The 24490-nt window shown below is 36.6% G+C and overlaps 1 protein-coding gene across 1 annotated transcript in view; it reads right to left on the minus strand.

Moving 5' to 3' along the window:
* Positions 1-11717: 11717 nt before the first annotated feature.
* The window catches only part of LOC123533392 (mucin-2-like), a 30864-nt gene continuing 18091 nt past the window's right edge, over positions 11718-24490 (minus strand). The window contains exons 7-10 of the mRNA XM_053520595.1: positions 22527-24272; positions 13373-13488; positions 12263-12286; positions 11718-11950 (exon numbers count right to left, since the gene is read on the minus strand). Of these exons, the coding sequence (XP_053376570.1) occupies positions 11925-11950; positions 12263-12286; positions 13373-13488; positions 22527-24272 (1912 nt within the window). The 3' untranslated portion in view covers positions 11718-11924. The remainder of the gene's footprint in view (positions 11951-12262; positions 12287-13372; positions 13489-22526; positions 24273-24490) is intronic.

Below are 24490 nucleotides of genomic sequence, written 5' to 3' on the forward strand. Positions count from 1 at the left end.
ATTCAAGCTGGCTCATGTTTTGCTTAAGCATAAACAAATATAATGTTTATCTTTACATTACAGAAAATGAATTCAGTAGCCAGAAATAAAACAAAGAATGTTTGGAGACAGTTTAATATTTGGGCCTCAAAATGATTCTCAAAGATTTTTGCTTATTTCACGTTTACGAATTGATACACGATTAGAGCAAAGAAAATAACATGACATTGCAGAAGGACACCAGGACAAATTACGTGAAGAAAAATGTGGACAATCTTAATATCATGCATACCGTCTTAGACTAGCAAACATGAGAATGTTCTCGACTTCATAGAGAGTCTCAGTTCATTGTCTTACTGCTCATGCGTACGACAAGAAAATGGAGAACAACTTCACAATTATTCCAAACAAAACTGAGATAGAATTGAATGTAAGACTGCGCCTTGGCTCAATTGTTCCCAAATGGTGTCCCACGGTTCTCATCATTTTCATGGCTACTATCGTCATCACAGGATTGCCTGGGAACGCTTTGGTTAACTAACGATTGCTAAAACAAAAAGGAAAACGTCAACAGATTGGTTTGTGGCTTTCCTTGCTATATCAGATATTTTGTATTTGGTTGTAAGCATACCTATAAGTGTTATGACAATGATGCAATGGTGGCCGAGTATTGGATCAAAAGTCGGTTGTGCATTTTATTACTTTGTTATGTTCGTGTCATCTATGACACAAACCATTATAATAGCATGTGCAGCAGACGACAGATTGTGGAAGGCAAAATCAGTTCATCAAATGAGCCGTGCCATGGGAAAACCAACATAGTGGGTGTGCGACCAGCATGGATCCAGACCAGCCTGCGCATCCGCGCAGTCTGGTCAGGATCCATGCTGTTCGCTTTTAAAGCCTATTGGAATTGGAGAAACTGTTAGCGAACAGCATGGATCCTGACCAGACTGCGCGGATGCGCAGGCTGGTCTGGATCCATGCTGGTCGCAAAGCCACTATGTTGGTTTTCTCATGGCACGGCTCAAATATTTACTCCTAGAAGTGCGATTTACGGTGGGAGTACTGCATTTGGATCTTCCGCAATAATTGGAACCATTGCAGCTTTTACTACAGACAATACTATTCAAGGACAAGGTATTATTGGCCCTTCAAGAAAATTACTTCAACAAATTTTATATACAACAAATATCGCAGTTACTGTAGCGTCTTGTTGTATTACTACTTTCTCATATGTGCGTATCGTAATGATCCTTAAGTCCAGAAATAGGGTAAATCAACAGCCAAATACATCGGTAAATACAAATCGGTCATTCCGGTAGGCCGCTATGACAAGTCTGTGAGAATAACAAAATTGATGTTTCTAGTATCTATAGTGTTTTTTATAACGACAATAATTTCATTCATAGGTGCAATTAGTTACGTAACGGCAGAAGACAGGAACAATATGAAGAAAAACATACCGATATTTTTCATGGTAAAAATGTATCTAATCAACAATTGTACAAATCCATATTTTTATTTCTTGATTAACACCACCTTCAGGAAAAAAATTCTTTCTATCCTTAAAGGCATTAAATGCTGTGCTTAATGACGCTTGCAGCAGGTTATTCGTTAGTTATAATCTGCTCATGAATGTTTAAGGTAAAGACAGGCACATATTTTGTAACCAGCCTGAAACTGAAATGGAGTGATGTGCCCGTTTGTCAAGAAACTTTTTGCATATGATGTTGTATGGAGTCAGTGCCGTTTATAAAATATTTACTTGGTATTTCAAACTTGTATAAATTTAAGCAAATGATATCTGTTCTTTCTACCACGTTACAATACAGTTCATTCGGAATTACCGCCCTTGTATATATCGTTTCGTCTCGAGATAGCAGTGAAATTTGTATAAAAAATCGACATATTCCTAACTACCAAACAAAACATGTAAGTGTGAGCACTCTGTTTCTCTTGGGGTCCTTGGGGTCAAATCTAATAAATGATGAACATTCGTGGCTGAATGAGCTTTATATTGGAATAACAAGATACTTTCTTTTCTCTAGTACCATGTATATTCGTCATATAGATTTCAGTATTGTACTCGTAAGCGTTCTTTTTATTTCAAATGGTAGGAAGGTGTAGGACCATATAAGAAAGTGAGTATATTTTAGCCAGTGCTTTAGCAACTGGCTATAGCTCTAAATCAACTACCAAGTTTCAACCTCGCGTCGTTTGAGTTTTCCTTCTATTTCCATGTGACCTCATCACACAAATATTCTGGACGTGTAAAAAAAATTGTCCCATATTTATTTTTTATAATGTTGGTATTGTGTGAGTGAGTGTGTGAGCAACTGCGGACTACTGTCGTAAACAACAAAAACAAGCAGCAACGGATTCTAGAATAATTATAATTTCTTTATATTCACATTCATAATATTCGGTATCACTCCGCTCTAGGGTTAGGGTTAGGGTTTAGGGGTTAGGCTTAAAATTGGCATCACCCTGGGGCAAACAGTTTTACATAGAGTTGTATAGGAAAAACCTTTAAAAAAAGTCTTGTCTTGAACCACAATGCACAGAGCTTAGATATTTGGCAGGTAGCATTGTCTAGTGGACCTCTACCAATATTGTTCAAATCATGACCGGTCTATGCATAATGAAATGTTGATTCTTCAGGTGTATTGATGGAAATACCAATAGTAAGCACTTGCTATCAGTATTTTCAGGGCTTTGATTTATGTTATCCAGGAAGAACGTGTCAGCTATTTGTCCGTCCATTATGTTTTCAGATAATTATATTGATAACAAAGTCGTTGATATTCTGTATGAGTTCCTTGGCGGATAGCTAAATGGGATGTGCAATATCGCTACTGCTTCCTTACAAAAAAAATTGTCATAGAAAAGTCCTATTCTGAGTAATAATCAATTCGAGCCTGATAAGACCTACCTTGATAATTGATTACGATTTTGGGTTTATGCATCCTTCCGATGTTTAGACATTAAACCACTCCGGCTATTGCCCTCGTGGTTCAACTCCTGCGCATCTGAACTCTGAACCGTGATAAATTAGACGACTAACCACTCGAAGGCCTTGATTATTTGCTATAAGTATAATGATAGTTCGACCGAGGAAATAAAGTACTACTTCTTATTCTTTTTGACGGCCTTTTTACTTTCTTTTGATTGCCATTTTGATAGCACAGCAGCATATAATATATATGAATGAATTAAGTATGCAACACTTCCATTCCAATCTGTGGTAATTTGTTGCATTTTTCTGGGGTTTGTTATAGACATATTTGACATGATTACAGCTTATTTGAAGTAATATTTGGATTCTGGTGGCCATTTTTTAATGGCTGACAAGTTAGCCATCTTGGATATTGCAATATCTTCCTTTCGTTTTCTTATTGATATAAACCCCATGAATATTTGTACAAAGTTTATGTTTTTCCCCAAATAGCACGATGTTACAAAATTGAGTCACCATATGACTGCACCATTCATGAGAGGCAATGAAAACGCCAGGAATTCGGTTACAGTAAAACTGAATGTACTTTATGATCCCAAAGGACCATAAAGTTTAGTAGAGGGAGACAATTAAATTGCGCCAAAGTCACAAAGATGATGGTAATTACATGACGATTAAAGAAGTTTTCACATTTGGTTGAGTTTTCAACCACCACACACACGTACCCTGCTCCTACAGTTAAAACCATGGAGTTCAGGATATAAAATAAGAATTGATTGGTGATTGTATCACAATATAGTGCACTGCCATTTGTAATCCCGCTCGGAAGTTGTAAGTTGAGAAATATAGCCACATAAGCCAAATTATTCCTTGGTCTAAGACAAAAATAATATGTATCTCTTCTGGGGACCGCGACCGGATCCGGAAATGACGTCATCAATATGGCGACCGATCACGAAAATAATACTGCTGAATAATGTCTGACAAAATCAGTAAAACTGCTTATAATATCGGATATCGTGTTATTAAACAAGCCAATGTGTCATTTCACTTGTTTATACTTACACTTTCTCAGACAAAAATATATTTAATGCATTTTTACACGCTGCTTTTACCTCTTGATACTAATTATTTACCTCTTGATATTATTTATTTCCGACTATCCTTATGGTGTTGAATTTGAAATATGATTATTTCCGGAAGTTAGAAGAAATATAACATACAATAAGGGAATATAAGTTACCAATATCTGCTTTTAATAAGTACCTAGAAGGAAAGGAATTTGACGAAACTTCAGTGCAAATCAATGTCCGCACAAGCAGTTGTCTATGCTCTAATTATAAGATTGTGTGCAAATTACATATTTATCTTGGTCAGATTTAAGCATGACCAAGACAAGTTTAACAGATATTTTTTAACTTAATGCAAGTGTTAAATGCGAGATAGTCTTCTTAATTACCGGTTAAGGTAGTTCTGCACGTTTGATAAACCGGAAGTGATGGCGTAACGTCATTTATCCGGAAAACGTAGAATAAAACCTGGATTCGGCGTACGGAAATGACAGTCAGTTCATGAATTAAAGGCAACCTGTGAATAAATTTATTAAATTGTAACAGTCTCTATCTTTCTAAAGTTAAAATATGATATAAGACATCTGACACGTTAAATAATTCAAAATAATGTCTTAAAATTAGCTTTAAATAGGCGGTTCACTTTAATCATGGCCAAGTATCTCAGAAATAAGCACACGGACATATACATTTTATTTCACTATATTTTAGGCCATATGTTTGTTTACGACTGTGAGAAGTTTCATTAAAATCTACATTGTGGAAAATTTTCTATTCGCGAAAATGTTATAAAAGCTGCTATTTTCCCATAGACTCCCATTATGAAAAAATGCGTGAGGTCCAAATTTTTCAAATCAGTCTAGCAAAAAATCATGCACACGACCCTATCCTTTTCATTTGCTGAACTTTCTAGTTATATTGTGAAGTTTTGAAAAATCAGAGTTTAATCAAATTCTACATTGTAGAAAAAATTTCGATCCAAACGTGCAGAACTACCTTAATTACATTCATTCAAACTTGAGAGTGTTTTACTTAATGCGACTTCAGCCCCGCGATAACAAAGTATTATTTATCACCCGTGAATTTAAAACGTTCTGAATTTAACATGGGCTTACCGCCAGTTACGTTCAGCTAATTGCAGAAGGAAGGGCATCAGGGGCAGATGGTAATGTTGTCATAACTGGAACAAAGCGATCATTTCGTTTTCTTTCTTTCATCATTTTTTCTCTGCAACTGAAATTATGTCTCAGCAGATCCGATATGTGATATACTCTGATTCATGGTAATGCAACATTCCAACAAAACAGCCTCTTTAAACCGTAACACTGCAGCAATGCATGTATAGTTAAGAACATGATGAATATATGAACAAAGTAAAGCATATAGACATGACAGCAAGCTCAAAACGTAGTGCGGCAACGCCTTTGAACGGTCAGTTGCAAAACAAGGCTGGTGTGTTTAAAAAAGTAATTTGGCAAAAATGCTTACACTCTATATCCCACCATATTCCAATGTTATAGAACAGTATACATAAAATTAAGCCCCCGACAGCTCTAAGTCTTATTTACATAAGGGAAACTAAAGGCACGTTATGTGAAACACAAACATGATGGGGTAAATGATTATATGAAAAATATCTGTTCCTTTAGTATTATGGAGTTCATTTAATATTATCATAATAGAATTCCGCTTAAGATGGTGCTAGAGGGCGTGAGGGTATTTCACCTTTCTAAACCTCTCATGAAAAAACTCGGTCAAACCTAGTCTTCTATTATTTTGATTAGTTGAGTTCTATACTTTCAAGGGATCTTCTTAAAGCTTTTAACAAACCATTTACGCATGTTCTCCATGCCGTTGCAGAAAGCAGAACAACAGCAGAACATTATTAAAGATACAACAAATCAGGAAAGCAGAAATATATCGAAGCACCTCAGTACCAGTGAGCTTTAAGAACTGCCTGTCATGATGTCGTCCACCTCTTCCGTTAGACACGATAAAAGAGGAAAGTGTAGCATCTAGCTGACAAAGGACCGAAAACCAAATATGCACAGTATCTCAAAATGAGCGGGTTAGAACCGCATAAATTATAATAAAACATTTTATCATTTTACCAAATACATTTGGGAAAATTTCCATTAAATATGATAAATAAATACTGTTTTGATACACCTTCAAGTGTTTTTAAGTTGCTATTAAACTTAATAAAATACACACAAGTCTGAACTACGATAGTGACATTTAGTAGAATATATTGATAACGTTCATTGAATTCTTGAAAGTAGCTCTTTCAAAGATGTATTGACGATTATATAAAGGTAAAGGAAAAGGTATTTATTTAACGTCGCGTATAACCGACAGACAACATTACCTACAGATCTATTGTGCGACAAACCAGGTATCTAGTAACAGATATTTACCTGGTTTGTTATATTTCAAAAGATTGTATGGGAAGCATCCCCATCCAAATAGAGAAAAACACTCGAGTAAATTTGTGTACTTAAATCAATTTTAAATATGGAGATATGTCAATCCCAAGCGATGTAGTCTTTGAATTGTTAGTTTCATTGAATAACTGCACCTCCCCGGCATAAAAATATCAACTGTTCGAGCAACAAATGACTGTCCGTATTTGAAAACACCCTCAAGAATGCGTAAATTATTGTTAATGTAGTAACTACACCTGACTGTGTATAACATTTTCTAAATCGAACGAAAAAATCTGCGACAAACTAGGCAGAAGCAGTTCTCACGAAATACTAATTACCTCTCGAAAAACTGCATTCCCTAACCGGACATCAATGTTGTTCAGTAAGGAGTGAGTTTTACAAACTGTCTCACAGGTTGACATGGAAAAATGTTTAGCAATGTTACAAGTAGAAAATGCTTAACTGAAATTAAATGCACAAAAAGTGCTTTTAATTAAAGCAGTTCCTTTGTGATTCATTAGATTATTTGGTAAATAGGTATAAAGAGTAAAGAAATCATATGAGACGACTGAACAGCAAACCTTGTTATTGTTTAATTTTAATTATTCTAGGATTTTATACTGTCTGCTAATGCTTTTACTACAGTGTGCATGTATTTTGTCGAATATCCTTTCACGTGGGGTAAAATAGCAGTTCGACATGAAGTTTTACGATTAAATAAATTACTAGGTGTACATGTATAAGAGGTTAGATTATCTATGAAACGAGCTTAATGTGACTGTATATGAAATTAAGGAATTCAACATAATCTTGCTGATCATCTATGGGAACTTCAGGGATGTGATTAGTGAGCAAATCCTGTTCATTGGAAGGACTCAATGTGTAGGTTTTAGTACTATCAAGTTCCTTATGTAAAACGTAAATATACTGTAGGCGTTAAACGATGATGACATCATAGACCACCTAGAATGCTGGACTAAAACATTTTTTTTGGTTGGATTTAACGTCGTACCGACACATGATAGGTCATATGGCGACTTTCCAGCTTTTTTTAATGGTGGAAGAAGACCCCAGGTGCCCCTCCGTGCATTATTTCATCACGAGCGGGCACCTGGGTAGAACCACCGACCTTCCGTAAGCCAGCTGGATGGCTTCCTCACATGAAGAATTCAAAGCCCCGAGTGAGGCTCGAACCCACATCGATGAGGGGCAAGTGATTTGAAGTCAGTGACCTTAACCACTCGGCCACGGTGGCCCCTACATAGAGAAAACTGTAGATGTCTTTAACTCAGGTTTACTAGTTGGATTTATCAATAAAATAGTTTACTTTTTTAACCTGTTTATGCATTAGAAACAGCATTCTCAAGATTGTACACACCATGTAACTTTTTTTTCTATTGATTTTGCGTTCTGACCACAGTGTCGGGGCATTAACCTGATCTGACACACTCATACAGATAACAAGGGTTTATGTAAAGGAGAAAAGCCTCAAACTGTCCATTATGTGAAAGAATGGACAAATCGAGGGGCATCGCGCCGAGATTGTCCATTCTTTCACATAATGAATAGTTTGAGGCTCTTCTCTGACTTAAAACACGGTCCTCATGAAAAAATCAAGATTGTCGTGATATTATATAATGGCACTAATATTGTCATCTTTGAGGCAAAGACAATTCATTGATTTGTGTCTCTGTGCTAAGTAAAAATACCAAGTCAAATAGATCTGAAATTAGATTGCATATAAATATTTAGTGCAGTTAAAAGTTTTTTAAACATTAAAGATATTCAGTGCTGATTCTTAGGAAAGTTTTGAACATATCTCGTTTTGTCATATTCATGAATGATTTGAGGTACCTTTACAAAAGGTAAACTTTAACTTGGCCCTACGATATATGTATCAATAGTTGTCCATGCTTTGTTCGTGCTGAGTTTGCAGTTTATATAAATGACGGGCCCAGGAGAAGACATTCTAAAATGTAAGTATGTATAATGTATTTTATATCATAATTGTAAAACAATCATTCTTATCTCGCAATTACGAGAAATTGTATCAATTTTATTAGAAGAAAATTACCCGTATTACATTAGATCTTTACCTGTTTACTAGTTATGACTCGTATCTCGTTATTACAAGAAAATATTTTGTTATTACAATTAATAACATCGTCATTGCCAAAAAATTGTATTGTTAAATTAAAGCCAAATTTTCTGGTAATACCGAAATACTGAAACGTGTAGTAAAACTTTAGGGAACTTGACGTTTTTCTTTTTTTTGTCCTCGTAGTAGAAAGGTGAAATTACACATTTCTGGGTAGGACTGCAACAAATGTCAGTTATGGTAAAAAATAAACCAATTTTACACGGAAAACTGCATGAGAAAAATAGGGCTGCAGCATTTGAAAAAGAAAGGAAATGGTGTTTTCTTTAGCTCGACTATTCAAAGAATAGGTAGAGCTATTGGACTCAAGTTTGTTTAATTTTGCCCCTTGTTTTCTCGTTTAGGATCCATCTATTATTTCATCCGGGGTCCATACGCCGCTTTTCATGGAATCGCTATCTGTTCAACATTGAAGGTTCCATGTGCACCGCCGTATAAGTACATCTGCGGATGTCTCTAAAATACAGTTTGGTACTTATAACATGTGGAAATGTTGAGTTCTGCTCAACCCGGGGCTAGATGGCATGGACGGTAGCTTGCACTTCCGCTACCGTCCATGAACCAGCCGAGCCTGCAACATTTTCGTTAATTTAAATGACGTATTGGGCGATCTGTGGTTTTCCACTATTTTTGTTTCATCTATGAGTCTATGTCCGCGTCAGCGTCCCAATTTGGTTAAGGTACATCAACAGTGTTTGGAGAGCATACTTTAGATGAATATTAATTTTTGAAATTTATATTTCATAGACCATTAACATTTATAATAAATATAGGAAATACTTTATTCAAAGGTAAGATTGTTTAGGAATGTGTATTTTGTTTAATATCACATTCACTTCGACTGTAAACGTTCTAATTTGTAGAAAATATCAAACTTCTTTTTCAAACGTATTTTTCTTTAATTTTGATTTGGTTTTCTGTGCAACATATTTATCTGGCTACTCCCCAGTAATGAAATGTGGTTAACTTACATATTCTCTTGAACATAGCAGTATTTTTTTTTCATTTTGACATCTCTACTTTCACTTTCATTTTGCAATGTTTGCAACGTTTTGAAATGTGCATGTTTTTAACATTTTCAACACTGGAAGTACTTGGAGAAATATATTATGCAAACAATAAGTATAAACATAATGTCAAAATATTTTTGAAAATAAAGTTTGATATTTTCTACAAAACAGAATATGGACGAGCAAAGTACATGTGATATAAGAGAAAATTGATTATTCCAAACATAACACTTCTCTTAAAAGACACTTCTACTTATTCTGAACAGTTTTATGAAAAACAACGGCTTATGATGGCTAAAAACATAAAACAAAAATTCCACTGAGAGGCAGTTTCAAAACACTTTATATGAACCTTATTCACTGTGATAAATTGACTTACACTGCACAGGTTCAATAACTCTATTATGCGTTTGTATGAACGTATGCCCCTTTAATGACCTAGACATTTTTGATTGAGGTTTTATATGTAAATAGGTAGTTCAGTACCTACTAATGGAAATGGATTTAATCGTCACACACTTATTCACTATTCTGATCTGATATGCAGTGCTCTGGTGTCATAACTCTTCTTTGCATTTTTCCAAATTTATGCCATTTTTTCGACTAAGCAGTAGTTGGTTAAATTTTTGTAGGTAAGCTGGTATCTCAGTACCCTCTAACGGGGAATGATTTTAAACGTGCGCAATTGTCCCTGTCATGAGCTGATATGCATTGCACAGGTTCCATAACTCTTTTTCAATTTTACAAAATCATGGCCCCCTTTTCGACTTTAATATTCATTCAATTGACAAAACTGTTGAATAGTCGAGCGTTGCTGTCCTCCGAAAGCTCTTGTTTTTACATTATGTTGCCTATTTCCATCTATTTTCGACTGAAAATGCCATACCAGGTTTATATCTGCGATACTTTTCTATTGCGATTTAGGAGTACACAAAGAGGACTTTACTACTTTCTAACGGTTGAAAATTTAAACTAACATTCAGTAATTATTTATGGCACATTCTTTGATTTTCATTTGATTGATAATTTGTGGGGCGATTTAAGTTAAAATCATACGTCCCCCTTTAGCGTTTTTTTTATTATTGCAGCTACAAATTCTGAAAAATAATTGTTGCAGTTTATATTTCGAAACTTTCGAATTTCATAGGTTGATGTACTCACACCTCTCAACGTACAAGGTTGTTACTATACCTGTCCATTATTAACCTGTACTTGTCCATTCTTAAAGTATCCATTATTTTAAGAATGGACAGTTACAGGTTAAGAATGGACAGGTATAGTAAAATAATCCTGTGTATAGAGCGGTATCGGTACAATAACCTATATAATGGACAAAACTAACAAAGGATCACATCACAACCGTGTTTTAAAGATATATATAATCATGCTATTTGACTATGGAAGTGATAGATAATCAGACTACTTCTATTTTTAATCGAACATTCTGCGCCACTAAACAGAAATTTGCTCATTAATATCGTTATTTAGTCATTTTCTTATATCTATGGATATTTTTTTTCATTTTAGCATAATAAATGCCCTCTTTTTTTCATAAAAGTGTTTTATCTGCTAGAATTAAACATTACCTTCACTAAACATATCATTTTTACAATTATAACATAGTTTTCAATGACGCTGTCACCTGTGATTATTCAGCAGTCATACATTATCTGCCTTTCTTATTTTCTCTTTAGCTGCCATATCTATGCCGTCATAACTCACCTCAATCTGTAATGTGGTATAGGTCTCTATATTTCTCATTATTTGTCTCACGGCGGCCAATATCCCAACAAATTGCCATGTACTAATAGAAAAATGTGCGAAAAAGTCCGACACAGCTTTTTGACATATTCTAGGTTAGAAAGGATTGCAATTTTTTAACCCACTGTCTGCCATGCATACATAGAAACCAATTTGACAATGACAACGAAGGAACGTAACAACGCACCGCGTTGAAATAGTCGGTGGCAAAAACAACATATACTGGAGTTTAAAACGATTTATGTTTCACACAAATTCTGAGACAAATCATTAAGGCCAAATACGTGGCGCAGTTGTTGCTTGTAACCAAATATCGTGTTAAAGTGGAAAAGTAATAATCAAGTTTTGTCCGCCCAAATATAGAATTTTAATATTTCTGTTTTCACTATCTTTTTAAAAGGCCTTACCATGTGTCACGAGGAGAACGGTAGAACAGTCAATTTAATGTTTAATATGGTGTTTCAGATTAAAAAGTCAATAATAAAACAAATATCCTCTATCTCAGATTTTCCCAATGCAGTGAGCCAGTACATTACTTGGTGCAGTTAACGAAACATTTGCCTAGACGTGACGCAATACTGTCAATTCTGAAAGTGAAACAGACAGTTCTGTTATATTCTTACTCTATTATCAAGACAATGTTTTTAGACCAAAACCTAAGCGTCCAACTAACACTGATTAGTCGTAAAAAATAAAGAAGTCCAAAATCTTTGTAATTACGAAGGTCTGTCTTCATTATATTGCTATAACTTACCAAAAACACATCATAAAATTTAATCTTAAATCAGTATTATGAATACTTACAAATTTCTTTTACTTTTAAATTACATTGAGTTTTACATTAAAGATAGCCCTGCAGACGGGACTTAATTCTTTCAATCATGATAATAGGTTCTTACCTACAGGAGTGAGCTCCCTGTCGTCTGAAAAATAAGCAGAGATATCAATAAAAGTTATATTTCTGCTTTTCCTGCCCGTGTTATATGCATTTCGTTTTTCATATGCCCCAAAATATTTCGACCAGGGGTGTTTCTAAAAGCGATAACTTCCAAATGATTTGTTTTGTTTTTGTTTGGTCTAGTGTGACGCCGATACAATTTAGCTCCTATAAATTAATTTAAACATCCGTTTCACGAACAATTTTCCTTGTCTCAGTGCAATACCAATAAGTCAAAAAAACAGCTTTCATCAAAGTAAAATTCAAAGAAATCATACATCTGTTTCATGGACAATTTCCTTCTCTCAGTTTAATGTAAGCAAGTTATGCAGCAGCTTTCTAAGCATGTTTTAGTTCAAAGATAGCATAAATCTCAGTGCAAAGCAACGTTTTGTTCAGGGACAACATAATTGTGTTTCAAAAACAATTTCCATTGCCTCACTGCAATGCAAACACGTCAAATAATGGCTCTTTAGCTAGGTTTTATTTCAAAGAAAGCAAACGTCTGTTTCACATACAAATTTCCTTAACTCAGTTCAATGCCAATAAGGAAAGTTCAAGGAAAGCAAACATGTTTCACGGACATTTTCTTTTATCTCAGTAAAATGCCAATAAGTCAAATAACGGTTTTCATCGAAGTTATTTTCAAAGAAAGCATACATCTTTTTCATGGACAATTTTCTTTATCTCAGGTTAATGCCAGCAAGTCATATAGCAGCTTTCTCAGCATATTTTAGTTCAAAGATAGCACAAGTCTGTGTCAAGAGCAATTTCTTTTAACCTCAATGCAATGCCAACAAGCTTTGCAGCATATTTCAGTTCAAAGATAGCATAAATCTGTGTCAAGGGCAATTTCTTTTAACCTCCATTCAATGCTAACAAGCTTTGCAGCAATTTTTAGTTCAAAGATAGCATAAATCTGTATCAAGTACAATTAACTTTATCTCAGTTCCATGCAAGCAAGTCATATTTTGAGTTTTCAGCAAATTTTAGTTCAAAGGTAACGCAGATATGTGGCCAGCCCGATTTCTATTATGATCACAGTTCAATGCAAACTAGTATAAAGACAAACCTGGATGATGCGAGTGTGAATGTAACTGCCGTGTACATGGCCGCAAGCTGGATCGTCTTTCACCAGAACCATCGTCCAAATCGTAATTGCTTTCAGAGTCCTGTTCACTTTGCCTCCTGCAAAGAAAGATTACACCTTACGTATTAAAGAGACTTCACTTCTCAAAAGTTGGAAATTATTTTCGTTAGTTAGTAAAAGTAAATGATACAGTGATTAGGGGAGTTCATGTAGTGTAGCGCAAACGCTCTCTAATGTGATGTAAAATAGAAGGAATTTAGCTTACTTAATATCGTGCTCTTAAACTGTCAACGTCAATAAACACAAGGGCGGTTCAAAAATAACGTAGACTTTTGGTGTCAGAAGACGCATATTGTGTAAAGAGCAATGTGAAATATATTATTGTAATTCGCAATCTTTCTCGTATTTGGTCTAACATTTTTTGTTACAATTTTACTGATAGGCGAAGCGCGCGGAACGTTTTAATTACAATAGCTACGCTTTACCGGCGCAATCGCTTTTTCGTCTGTCATGTTTTGAATTTTATCGCTAATATTCGCACTGATAGAACACTTTTTCGCCAGAAAATACGTCAAAGTGCAGCAACACGTCAGGGCGACATGTACCGAGAGTATGGCATCATTCGGACGTAGCGTAGGAGGCAAAAGTAAACAACATTTAAACTAAGTGAGTATTGCTGTTTATAATGCATGTTATGTCGTCATCGACTCGCATAGATAATCAGGCAGTTGTTTAGTTATGTAGAAATTTTGGCGAAAAGCAACTGAAATTTATAAACTAATGAAGCAGACGCCACAACAATGTTCGGTCATCTGTGTCATGATTTTCAAGTGGTACAAACGATTCACAAATGTCCCATACTTGCTTAAAGACAGTGGAGGTGAAGGAGAAAACAAAGAATCCGTGAATCCGAGTTAACGTCAATGTATAACGCCTTGGATAAAGACCAAGTACTCACGTTTAGCACCCTATCTGAGATGCTTGGCATAAGTGTTCATAATTTTCAGTATTCTAACCAAACAACTCATTATGACACCAAAACCCAAGTTTACTTTAAGACATTTGAAAAAGGAAATCCAAGAATTTCATTCTAAGTATCTCGGTGCCTCCGAGGGATCTACTTTCCAGATTTTTTTTTTTTTTTTTTTAATTAGTTCCAGCAGACAAGGCGGCCAACAATATTATCATCATTTGACGCCTACATTATATTAATGTTTTACAAAACTAAATAGCACAAAAAACAAAGACAAATATCACTAAAGCTTATACATTGAGTCCTTCTGTTGAAAATAATTTGGTCACTGATCACATCACTGAAGTTTTTAATTTGAAAGTTCGTATAAACGATCAACAAATTAAACTTCCAACCATGTACTGGATTCCTAAACTGCATAAACAACCATATAAAGCTCGCTTCATCGTTAATTCAAGCTCTTGTACCACTACTAATATTTCAAAACTATTAACATCATGTGGAACTGCTGTGAAAGCCCATGTGAAAAGATACTGCGATAAAGTATACGAAAACTCTGGTAAACACTTACTTTGGATTAAAAATTCTGGCGAAATCCTGGATAAGTTTAAAATTAATAATTACAAGGTATCTACAGTCAGTACATACGATTTTTCTACTTTGTATACCACTTAACTGCGCTAATTCAAAAGACTTTTGCCAGAGAGAATGCTACATTTCTCGCTTGCAATTTTGATAAAGCTTTTTTTTTACTAGCAGTATTATTAAACATTATACAATGTGGACCTGTGACGAAGTTTGTAAAGCCCATTCCTTTTTATTGAACAACATTTACATCAGGTTTGGGAATGCAGTTTTTAGACAAGTAATTGGTATTCCCATGGGAACAAATCGTGCACTCCTTGTCGCAGATTTGTTTTTATATTGTTATGAAAGAGACTTTATGTTGAGCCTTTCTCCAGATACGCAGGCAGATATTTTAACTGCATTTAATAATACATCACACTATCTGGATGATATTCTTAATATGGATAATCCGTTTTTTGGTCAATTGGTGGGTACTATTTATCCTAGGGAGCTTCAGTTAATTAAAACTACAATTCGGATACTGATGCTTCATTTTTAGATTTACATCTCTCTTTTTATGACAATATTATACATACCTAAACATTTACGACAAGAGGGATGTTTTTAATTTTAGTATTGTAAATGTTCCCCCTTTGGATGGGGATGTACCTACATCTTATGGGGTATATATTTCTCAATTAATTCGGTTTGCCAGAGCGTTTAGTCATGTCAAGGATTTCAATGAAAGTAATCAATATATTACAAGTAAACTTCTTCAGCAAGGCTACCGTTATTACAAATTGCGTAAATATTTTGCTATATTTTACTATCGTAATTCTGATCTGGTTTTAAAATTCAATAGTAATTTAAAGACACTTCTGCGAGAAGGTATTTCAAACCCCGTTTTTTTATGGGGATGTGGTTTACAAACATCGTAAGATCTTGGGTCATGGTAATTTTCCAACTGTATTTGGTAAAATTATAAAACGTTTTATTAAAAGAGGTTACGACCCAACTGTTTTGAGACATACCGCATGTTTAGTGTTCAACCTGTTTACAGTTGGACACTAAGCTTCCCTCTTTGATTGTGTCTGACGGAAGAGGAGGAGGACTCTATGATAAGCAGTTTTTAAATCCGACAAGGACTGAACTGTTTTGATATCTGTCTTTCGACCTGTTTCGTCGGGCCCTTAAGGGTGTTTCTATTGTTGCTCTGTCTTCTGCAAAGGCATTGAGTACATACGTTTTTGGTTCTTAAGGTTTGTTTTATATATTTATACACGAGTATTTTTGTGTTTTACATGCCATGCCTTTTTGTTTCCATTGCGTGTGTCAGAGATTCACCTGGAGGGGATTTCTTTTATTTACACTGTCCCATGTCTTTGGAACATGGTGGGGGTAAGAGTGAGGTTGGGTGCGCACCATAAATCGGTTTAAGCTCCCCATTGGTGTTTTTGCCACTGACCGTTCCAAGGCGGTGCCCCACTGTGTTCCTTTGTTTGTTCGTTTTGTCCTCGTGTGTTGGCTTCGTGTGCGCGTGTGTGTGTTTGTGGTGTGCACGTCTACATGCTGTGGGTTTCGTTTTGGAGAGGCTGCTTTTTTGGTACTTGGCATTCCCTGTTTGATATTTGTCTTTGTTTTTTTTTAGGTGTTGTTCATCAAAATTGATAAAAGGAATTTACAAAGATTGAATAATGCAAACCTAATGAAAGCATCTCGATGAAGACACGACGCCGTTAATGTCGTTAGAATATGATCACCGTGCGCCGGGCTCGTGTAAGTGACTGTTTTTGAAGTGGCGTAACTCCTGACTGTATGATCAGAATCACGTTAACTTTGCAGTGCAGTGAGCAGAAGGATTGCGAATCACGACGGTATATTTTTTGTTTTGTTTCATTAAAATATATAAAAGCTAGAGAAAAAGTCTACGTTATTTTTGAATAACCCTCGTATTCGATACATAGATTTTGATTTTTCATGTTCGTTGTTCCCTGTAATAATGATGAATTTCTGAAGACTTCAGTTATCGTCCCAATAGTTACAAACTAAATGGCGTCTCATTTCTTGGTACCCTTGTTAATTCTCCTACGTATGGAAATTCTAGTCCGTGGATATACGCTTACATCTTATCTTAAAAGTTCCCTTAACTCTATCAGTTGCTAAAAGACATTTGCGAATGAAGTCTACGTGAACTGTGAACACCTAAGACGATCGATTTTTCGAGGGGACCGTCTCAACATGATAATTTTAATTTATGAGTGGTAGGAAAACATTCCAATAACGATGTTAAGGTCTGGCTTATTATGTCACAGCACAGGATAAGATCTGGATTTGTCTGTCCGTCCGTCTGTTCGCCAAAGAAATGTTTTGTTATAAGTATCGCAAAAAGTATTTCATCTAGCGTCATAACACTTTCCTGAAATGTTCTTCAATATTATAAGTTGCGCATCTGCGACAAAGTTGAAAAGATGAGCTAGTCTGATCACAATGTATCCATATTCCATCGTGGTCGTCGTCGTCCGAGATGTAAATAAAATCTAAACTGGGTCAGCTGGGATCAAAATGTAGGCCAGCAGGTAAAACATTGTGAAAACTGTAGAAAACGTAATACCTTGCGTCTCCATTCCTTTGTTGTTATGATACGCCCAAAGGAACATATTTTGGGATACCCTAGGTGTTTATCTGGCCGTCTGTCTGTCTGTGTGTCCGTCTGTCCGTTAGCAATTTCGTGTCGACTCCGCTCTGTAACTCGTGAACCCCTTGTAGCATTTTAAACAAACTTGATACAAATGTTCTCCAAATCAAGACGACGTGCAGAGCGCCAGTATCAGGTGGCTCGCTTTAAGGTCAAGGTCACACTTAGGGGTCAAGGTCATATGACTTTGTTTCGTGTCTGCTCTGTAACTCTTGATCTGGTTGAAGGATTTTAAAGAAACATTGCTAAAATGTCCACCACATCGAGACGACGTGCAGAGCGCATGTTTTGGATGACTGGCTACAAGGTCAATGTCACACTGAGGGGTCGAAAGTCATATAACTTTGTTTCGAGTGCGATGTGTAACTCATGAACTGCTTGAAGGATTTTAAAGAAACTTGGCACAAATGTTCACATTGTGACGACGTGCAGAGCGCATGGCTCGCTTCAAGGTCAAGGTCACACTTAGGGGTCAAAGGTCACATGACTTTGTTTTGTGTTTATGTTGCTTTGCAGTGCGGTGCTCTTGTTTTTATTTCAAATTGGCAGATTCCTTTTTTTTGTTCACTTACAATATTTTTTATTGAATTACTTCCCTTTTATGTTACTATAGACAGGTTATTTTTTTTTTATTATTATTGGCCGTAGGGAAAACCGAGACCACTTTTCTGTGGTACAACATGGATGGTACCTGCAAAGTAAAGGTGTATTTTGACATATCTGTACCTGGTAATGATTTTTAGTGGACTTAAAATTTTTCGGGGAATTTCTTCCCTTTGTTGTCCTTTTCCTTTGGATTTCAACAGTAAAGTTCTTTAAATTTTGCTCCTATCCTCTGATATTTGACTTTATCAAAAACTTTAACCAACTTGAAGTTAAAAAGAGGCATAGTTCTGTCAAAATTCAAATCAGAGTTATGGGGATTGTTTTTCCTGGTGTAGACTTCGATAGTAAATAACTATTTTAAGTTTGAAGTCAATAGCTTTGATAGTGACAGAGATAATCAAAAACTTTAACCAAACATTTTAAGTTCGAAAGGGGTAAAATTCTGTCAAATTTCAAATTATAGCTATGGGGATTGTTTCTCCTGGTGAAGACTTTGATAGTAAATAAGTATTTTAAGATTAAAGTCAATAGCTTTGATAGTAACAGAGATATTTGACTTTATCAAAAACTTTAACCAACGGCGACGACGCCGGAGCGAGTGCAATAACTCTACTTTTTCTTCGAAAAGTCGAGCTAAAAACAGGCACATCCAAATTATATCACCTACCGCATAGTGATGATATAATAACCCAAACCCTATTACCGTTATAAACTATTTTTCCTAGCGCGCATAATATAATCAAATTATTCTGAGACGGTCCCCTTGAAAAATCGATCGTCTTAGGTGTCCACAGTCCACGTAGACTTAATTCGCAAATGTCTAGTAGGCGGTGTGATTTCTAACAGTGCTTGCTCGTATATGTGAATTTTCTTGCCTATCTTACAGGGACAGTATACATTTGTCTGATCACGTGCCCGGAATAGAAATACTTCCTTAGGGTATCTTACATGTCTGCCTGTGAATGACATTTTTTTCCCAACCCGCTAACGCTCGGTTTTTCATTCCACACTGTCCTTCGGGTAGGGAAAACCCTGGCAGTCATGTGAATTCCTGATGATTTATTTCAAGTTTTTGCATAAGCAGTTCTACGACTTTTGTGCGATGTTTGAGTGTGAAAACCTCAGTCACCCTGCAGCATTTCCCTCCATCTATGATTTAAGTAATTAAAGATAACTTTATATTGAGCTGAACCGGTGGCTTAAACGAAATCCAGAAAGTCTGTCATTGTAGTAATTCACCGTCGGACGTAGGTAAGAATAATTTCGGTAACCTGTGAAATGGTGAAGAATTAAAAAATAAACAAGGCAGTCTGAAAGACAGCTAAATCCCCCGCCACTGCTATTGATAGTGAAAGGGTAAACCTTTGATTTTAGCTGTGACCTTGACCTTGAACTGACATGGCTGACTCATGAATTTGCACAACGTCTTGATGAGGTGATCATTTGACCAAAGTTTCATGAAAATCCTTCAAGGGGTTTAGGAGATACAGAGCTGAAACCTTTGACCTTCAGTTGTGACCTTGACCGAAACCTTTGACCTGCAGTTGTGACCTTGACCTTGAGTTGACATGGCTGACTCATGAGTTCTTGATGAGATCATTTGACCCAAGTTTGATGAAAATCCTTCAAGGGGTTAAGGAGATACAGAGTGGACACCAAATGGAAGGCTCAAACCTCCGACCCTTAGTTGTGACCATGACCTTGAGCTGGCATGGTTGACTCATAATTTCTGCACATCGTTCTGATGAGGTAATCATTTGACCCAAGTTTTATAAAATTCCTTCAAGGGGGTTAGGAGATACAGAGCGGACACGAAATGGAAGGCTCAAACATTTGACCTTCAGTTGTGACCTTGACCTTGAGCCGACATGGCTGACTCATAAGTTCTGCACATCGCCTTGATGAGGTGATCGTTTGACCCAAGTTTGATGAAAATCCTTCAAGGGGTTTAGGAGATATAGAGCGGACACAAAATGGAAGGCTCAAACCTTTGACCCTTAGTTGTGACCTTGACCTTGAGCCGGCCTGACTGACTCATGGGTTCTGCACATCGTCTTGATGAGGTAATCATTTGACCCAAGTTTTATAAAATTCCTTCAAGGGGTTTAAGAGATATAGAGCGGACACAAAATGGAAGGCTCAAACCTTTGACCTTGAGTTGTGACCTTGACCTTGAACCGACAAGGCTGACTCGTGGGTTTTACACATCGTCTTGATGAGGTGATCATTTGACCCAAGTTTCATGAAAATCCTTCAAGGGATTTAGGAGATATGGACCGGACACGATTTTGTTACGGACGGACGGACGGAAGGACGAACGCAGACCATTCCTATAATCCCTACGCCACGGCGGGGGATTAATAACTGAATGCAGCAGCTGTATTATGTAATGTATCCTCATTTCCCTTTAAAGTGTAGAAAATCTGTTTATCTTGAAGTCTTTCCGAACATGCCGAAGAATAATTTCTAAATGCATTTCGAAGATTCTTCAGCCGGAAATATATACCTGTTGTAATGATTTTAAACAATGTGACTAGGTATAATTATGGCAACGAAACTGATTGAGTCTTTCCCCTTACAGAAATCCTTTCAAAACCATGGAACTAAATGGAGATTTATACCTAAACGAGCACCTAGGTTTTGCGGATACTAGAATAGACTGATGGGATTTATAAAAACTTCATAAAGGAATATACTTGGACATGCTTATACGTCAAACGGGAATCACTACAAACGATCTGACATAAACTGGGGCTGCCATGAATGAAAGACCTATAACCAATGTATTTACAAATATTGATGACCTTGAAGCACTTTTGTCGGCACATCTTTTTTTACAGTCGGAGAGTTAAGACCCGTTTGTACCAGGACAACTTTAATGAGTCTACGACTACCCCAATTTTATATAATTTCCATCTTACTAAAGGTACTAAGCTGTAGCTCATATCATTGCCCAGTTCTGAAGGGTGTTGATTTTTTAATTCATTACAGGCCTTCGCGAACTCCACACGACTACCGTCGATATCCAACTTGGACATGTGGTACAAATCCAGGATAACGTACTCTCAGGGAATGCGTTGGAAACTTAACGGAGATAATGGACTTACACATGCCGCCAAAATACGCACGTGCAATGGACATAGCGCCAGTAAAACTTTCCGTTAGAAGTGCTTTGTGGGAGAGAAAACATGCAATGAACAGTGATAAATAATATAGCATTTCGTGAATATGAATACGACATTAATTTTTATGGACAATGAAAATTATTCTGAATAATAATTTTATGAATAACTGTGAATTATTTTATTAATAAATTAATATGTCCAGTTAGGTATGTACACGTTTTGGAATCCTTATCATGTTTTAAAGACTTATCTTTATTGACTTTAAATTTTATTAATTCATTTAAAAATTTTTATAATCACTAAAGTATGGAGGCATATTTCTACCACGAGATAGCTTTGTAGCTATCGCGATACTTAAAAAAGTTATCTTCATAAAACGCAGTTTTCTGAAAAGATTATCTCAATAGTCGAAAGTTTTCTGGAAATGTTATTACGATAATTTTTATCAGTATCTCAATATGTTTTGCGTAAGTGCCCACAGCTGCCATTTCTTAGCTAGATAGACATCTCGATACTGTTAGCAATTATCTTGATATTTCGAACTTTTCTGAAACGTTTTTTTCGAATAGCCTAAAGTTTCATGGAAATAAAAAGCATATCTAGAAAAAATAATTTAATGTGATAATGTTTTCAGAAAATTGCACAACTTTTCTGGAAAGTTTAGAATATTATCGTGATAGCTACCAAGTATCTTGTGGCAGTTTCAAGCACTAACGTGAATTTTTGCGTTAAAATATTTTCATAAAAAAATGCACTTTCTCGGAAAGTTTACAATATTATCGTGATAGCTACCTAGCTATCTCGTGGCAGAAGTAAGCCACCATACTTAAGGCCCGAAGAATGTATAGAGTTTGTCGTATTACCGTGAAACATCTCGTCTTGTCGTCGTGGTCATGGTACTTTACGTAACGTCATATCTTTTCACATGTTGTTATTTACGTCGGTTACAATAAAGGAACGAACCATAACACAGCGCTTTGATACATTGCGATCACAGACTATTGACAGTGATGGTACTAAGTAGCTCAGTTATATGTAAATGAAATGTTTACCAACAATTTTCTCCATCTAACTGACATATAACTCCCGATTGCATGAACATCTGTCAATGTTTATTTTATTTTAAATAAAACATATAAGAACCATCTCTACAGTAAAATGCTAAAATACCTGTTTTCTCGTCCAGCGTATGCTTTGCTTGTGCATCTTCTAAGTTGTTTTATAAGAAAGAAAATAACTCCTGCCGCTATCATAACAAAGGGAATTAAACTTAAACCGGCTATTGTCTCAGGTTTATCGAAAAACGCAGACTGTTCATCAGATTTTGATTCGGCTTTATTAACATGTACAGCATTAGTATGAAATGACGTGGTTGAAGACGTTGTTGTCGTTGTGGTTGTTGTGGAGGATAACGTTGTTGTAGACGGTGTTGTCGCCTTGGTTGTTGTGGAGGATAGCGTTGTTGTAGACGGTGTTGACGCTGTGGTTGCTGTTGACGATAACGTTGTTGTAGATGGTGTTGTCGCTGTAGTTGCCGTGGAGAATAGCGTTGCTGTAGACGGTGTTGTCGATGTAGTTGTTGTTGAAGATACCGTTGTTGTAGACGGTGTTGTCGATGTGTTTGGTGTTGAGGATAACGTTGTTGTAGACCGTGTTGTTGATGTGGTTGTCCTGGAGGATAGCGTTGCTGTAGACGGTGTTGTCGATGTGGTTGACGTTGAGGATAATGTTGTTGTAGACGGTGTTGTTGATGTGGTTGGTGTTGACGATAACGTTGTTGTAGACGGTGTTGTTGATGAGGTTGTCGTGGAGGATAGCGTTGCTGTAGACGGTGTTGTCGATGTGGTTGACGTTGAGGATAATGTTGTTGTAGACGGTGTTGTTGATGTGGTTGGTATTGACGATAACGTTGTTGTAGACGGTGTTATTGATGAGGTTGTCGTGGAGGAGAGCGTTGCTGTAGACGGTGTTGTCGATGTGGTTGTTGTTGATGATAACGTTGTTGTAGACGGTGTTGTCGATGTGGTTGGTGTTGAGGATAACGTTGTTATAGACGGTGTTGTCGATGTGGTTGTTGTTGAAGATAGCGTTGTTGTAGACGGTGTTGGCGATGTGGTTGGTGTTGACGATAACGTTGTTGTAGACGGTGTTGACGATGCGGTTGATGTTGACGATAACATTGTTGTAGACGCTGTTGTTGATGAGGTTGTCGTGGAGGATAGCGTTGCTGTAGACGGTGTTGTCGATGTGGTTGTTGTTGAAGATACCGTTGTTGTAGACGGTGTTGTCGATGTGGTTGGTGTTGAGGATAACGTTGTTATAGACGGTGTTGTCGATGTGGTTGTTGTTGAAGATAGCGTTGTTGTAGACGGTGTTGGCGATGTGGTTGGAGTTGACGATAACGTTGTTGTAGACGGTGTTGTCGATGTGGTTGTTGTGGAAGATAGCGTTGTTGTAGACGGTGTTGGCGATGTGGTTGGTGTTGAGGATAACGTTGTTTTAGACGGTGTTGTCGATGTGGTTGTTGTTGAAGATAGCATTGTTGTAGACGGTGTTGGCGATGTGGTTGTTGTGGAAGATATCGTTGCTGTAGACGGTGTTGTCGATGTGGTTGGTGTTGAAGATACCGTTGTTGTAGACGGTGTTGTCGATGTGGTTGTTGTGGAAGATAGCGTTGTTGTAGACGGTGTTGGCGATGTGGTTGGTGTTGACGATAACGTTGCTGTAGACGGTGTTGTTGATGTGGTTGGTGTTGACGATAACGCTGTTGTAGATGGTGTTGTTGATGTAGTTGTTGTGGAAGATTGCGTTGTTGTAGACGGTGTTGTTGATGCGGTTGATGTTGACGATAACGTTGTTGTAGACGGTGTTGTTGATGCGGTTGATGTTGACGATAACGTTGTTGTAGACGGTGTTGTTGATGCGGTTGATGTTGACGATAACGTTGTTGTAGACGGTGTTGTTGATGCGGTTGATGTTGACGATAACGTTGTTGAAGACGGTGTTGTTGATGCGGTTGATGTTGACGATAACGTTGTTGAAGACGGTTTTGTTGATGAGGTTGTCGCGGTGGATAGCGTTGCTGTAACGTGTTGTCGATGGGTTGTTGTTGAGATATCGTTGTTGTAGACGGT

Source organism: Mercenaria mercenaria, chromosome 12, assembly GCF_021730395.1.
Source record: "Mercenaria mercenaria strain notata chromosome 12, MADL_Memer_1, whole genome shotgun sequence".
NCBI lineage: Eukaryota > Metazoa > Mollusca > Bivalvia > Venerida > Veneridae > Mercenaria > Mercenaria mercenaria.